A 2500-nucleotide genomic window follows, 5' to 3' on the forward strand; every position below is an offset into this window, starting at 1 on the left:
GTGCGTGTGTGTGTGTGTGTGTGTGTGTGTGTGTGTGTGTGTGTGTGTGTGTGTGCAGTGATGCTGAGTGAGTATATACTTCTGCAGTGACGGAAGTGGTGAGGGAGACAGAGAAAAAGATCACAGAAGAAATAAGAGAAGACCAATCGTGGAAAACAGTATGGAAACGTGAGCAACTCCCTAAAGCTGTCTAATCTGCGCAGACATAACCACCAAGATCACAAATTTATAACGAAATTCAAAAACACAAACATTACAAACAAAAAAATGGCCTCGAGTGATGAAAGGAAATGCCCAGCGGTAAAAAATAAAAGTCGGGCGTCAGAGGAAAAGGCCCGGAGGGACGTCCTTCTGAAAGACATGCGATTTCAAGGAAGACCCTAAGAGAGAGAAAGAAATCCTCCAGGGAGTGGCGGTGGCGGTATCCTGGGCTGCCCTTGCGATTGAGGGCCCTCCTTTGGGCCCTCCTTTGCCCCCCCCCCCCCCGCTCTCCCTCCCTCCAGACAACAAGCACGCCGCGGTCTCTATTTACCCTAACAAGACATTCCCGATCTTGTGCGAAAGGAAAGTCGTCTTCAAAGGTCTTACGGTCTTACGGCATTAGAAAGACAAAAAATATATAAATGAAATTAAAAAAAATAACACCGACGATAACAAGAAAAAGGGAAGGATAATTTTTTTTTTTCAAGTCCTGGAGCCAAACCGACACGGCAAAGGTAGCGAAAAACCGACTTAAGGAATCAGGACAAGATACAAAACAAAAAAACAAGAACAAGATACAACAAAAAGTAACGAGAGCTGAAGACAGCGGCTTCCCACCTATCTTCTATCCTCCGGTGAGCTTGCAAAAAAAAAAAAACCCACATCAACGGCAACCTCTTTTGCAATGACGTGGGCAAATGCGACGCCGCTGTGCTAAAACTTAGGTTAATTATGCCACTACGCTGCGTGCACGACATCCGGTAGAGAACGTGAGAGGGATGGATATGCAAAGGAAGAGAATAAAAGAGAGGTCGAGCAGTAGATGTGGGAGGGAGTTGGAGGGAGTTGGAGGGAGTTGGAGGGAGTTGGAGGGAGTGAGGGAGGGAGTGAGGGAGGGAGGGAGGGAGGGAGGGAGGGAGGGAGGGAGGGGGAGGGGGAGGGGGGGAGAGAGAGAGAGAGAGAGAGAGAGAGAGAGAGAGAGAGAGAGAGAGAGAGAGAGAGAGAGAGAGAGAGAGAGAGAGAGAGAGAGAGAGAGAGAGAGAATGAAGTGGAGTTTGACTAAAGTCCCTGGTTTAATCACACAGTAAACTTGAAACTAAAGCTAAACTTGATATTCGGGGGGATTGCTATCCTGAAGAACTCGCGGAAATGAAGGAGAGACGGAACGGGATGGCTACAAACAAGAGAATGGAGTGGGGTGGAATGGGAAAGGATGGGATGAGATGGGATGCAGTCGGATGGGTTGGGGCTGGGTGTGATGGGGTGTAATGGGATGGGGTGTAATGGGATGGGGTGTAATGGGATGGGGTGTAATGGGATGGGTGTAATGGGATGGGGTGTAATGGGGTGGGGTGTGATGGGGTGGGGTGTGATGGGCGTGGGGTATGTGAGGGTGGGTGGGGTGTGATGGGGTGGGTGTGTGATGGGGTGGGGTGTGATGGGGTGGGGTGTGATGGGGTGGGGTGTGATGGGGTGGGGTGTGATGGGGTGGGGTGTAATGGGGGGGGGAGGGGATGTTATGAGGTTTGAGGAAATGGGGAGGGGTGGGATGGGGCGAGATGTGGCTAAGGCAGGGTGGAGTGGGGTGGGGATTGGGTGGGGTGAGGCAAGTGGGGTGGGAAAGGACAGGATGGAATGGGATGGGACTGAGTGGGATAGGAGGGGATGGGATGGAAATATCTGGACAGGATAGGAAAGGATAAGAAAAAAGGAAATGCAGATAAGGCAGCTGCAGAAGCAATGTAAGGAAAAAAACAGAAAGAGAAGGAAGAGAAGATTATAAATATGAAAATATGTGACTGGGAAATGTGGGATGGAAAGGAAAAAAGAAAGTCTCAGAGAATGCATAAAAATAAATCAATAATAAGAACACTTGTAAGTACATAAAAGGACAAAAGTGAAGTTGTTCTCTTTATCACGACTTAGCTCTGGAGTAAAAGCAATACAGCACCACGGATACATAATAATCTAGCTGCATCTAATTATGTTTCCTTAAAGTGTAGTCTCACACAACAAACAACCCCCTTAAAATCAGCTGTACAATTTATTCCTATGGTTTATTGTCCTTATGAAAAATAAAGTAATCATAGTGTAATAAGGATTTAGCCAAGTCTATACTTATCCCGTCATTTTAATCCCACTCATCTTGATAGCAGTGAAGACCGTGAGTTATATCGGGAAAATTAAAGAGTAAACAGGACTGTAGATTAATTACTTCCACACACTACCTTGCCAAGAATGCACCTGAGGGGGTGGAAGGGGGACCAGAAGTCACCTTCTAGCTTGAGAATCATGGCAT

At 47.3% G+C, this 2500-nt stretch overlaps 1 protein-coding gene across 1 annotated transcript in view; it reads right to left on the minus strand.

Moving 5' to 3' along the window:
• Positions 1-2495, minus strand: part of LOC125025212 (bone morphogenetic protein receptor type-1B-like) — a 13581-nt gene extending 11086 nt beyond the window's left edge. Inside the window, exon 1 of the mRNA XM_047613186.1 lies at positions 2430-2495. Coding sequence (XP_047469142.1) covers positions 2430-2495 — 66 coding nt within the window. The remainder of the gene's footprint in view (positions 1-2429) is intronic.
• Positions 2496-2500: the final 5 nt, after the last annotated feature.

Source organism: Penaeus chinensis, chromosome 4, assembly GCF_019202785.1.
Source record: "Penaeus chinensis breed Huanghai No. 1 chromosome 4, ASM1920278v2, whole genome shotgun sequence".
Lineage (NCBI taxonomy): Eukaryota > Metazoa > Arthropoda > Malacostraca > Decapoda > Penaeidae > Penaeus > Penaeus chinensis.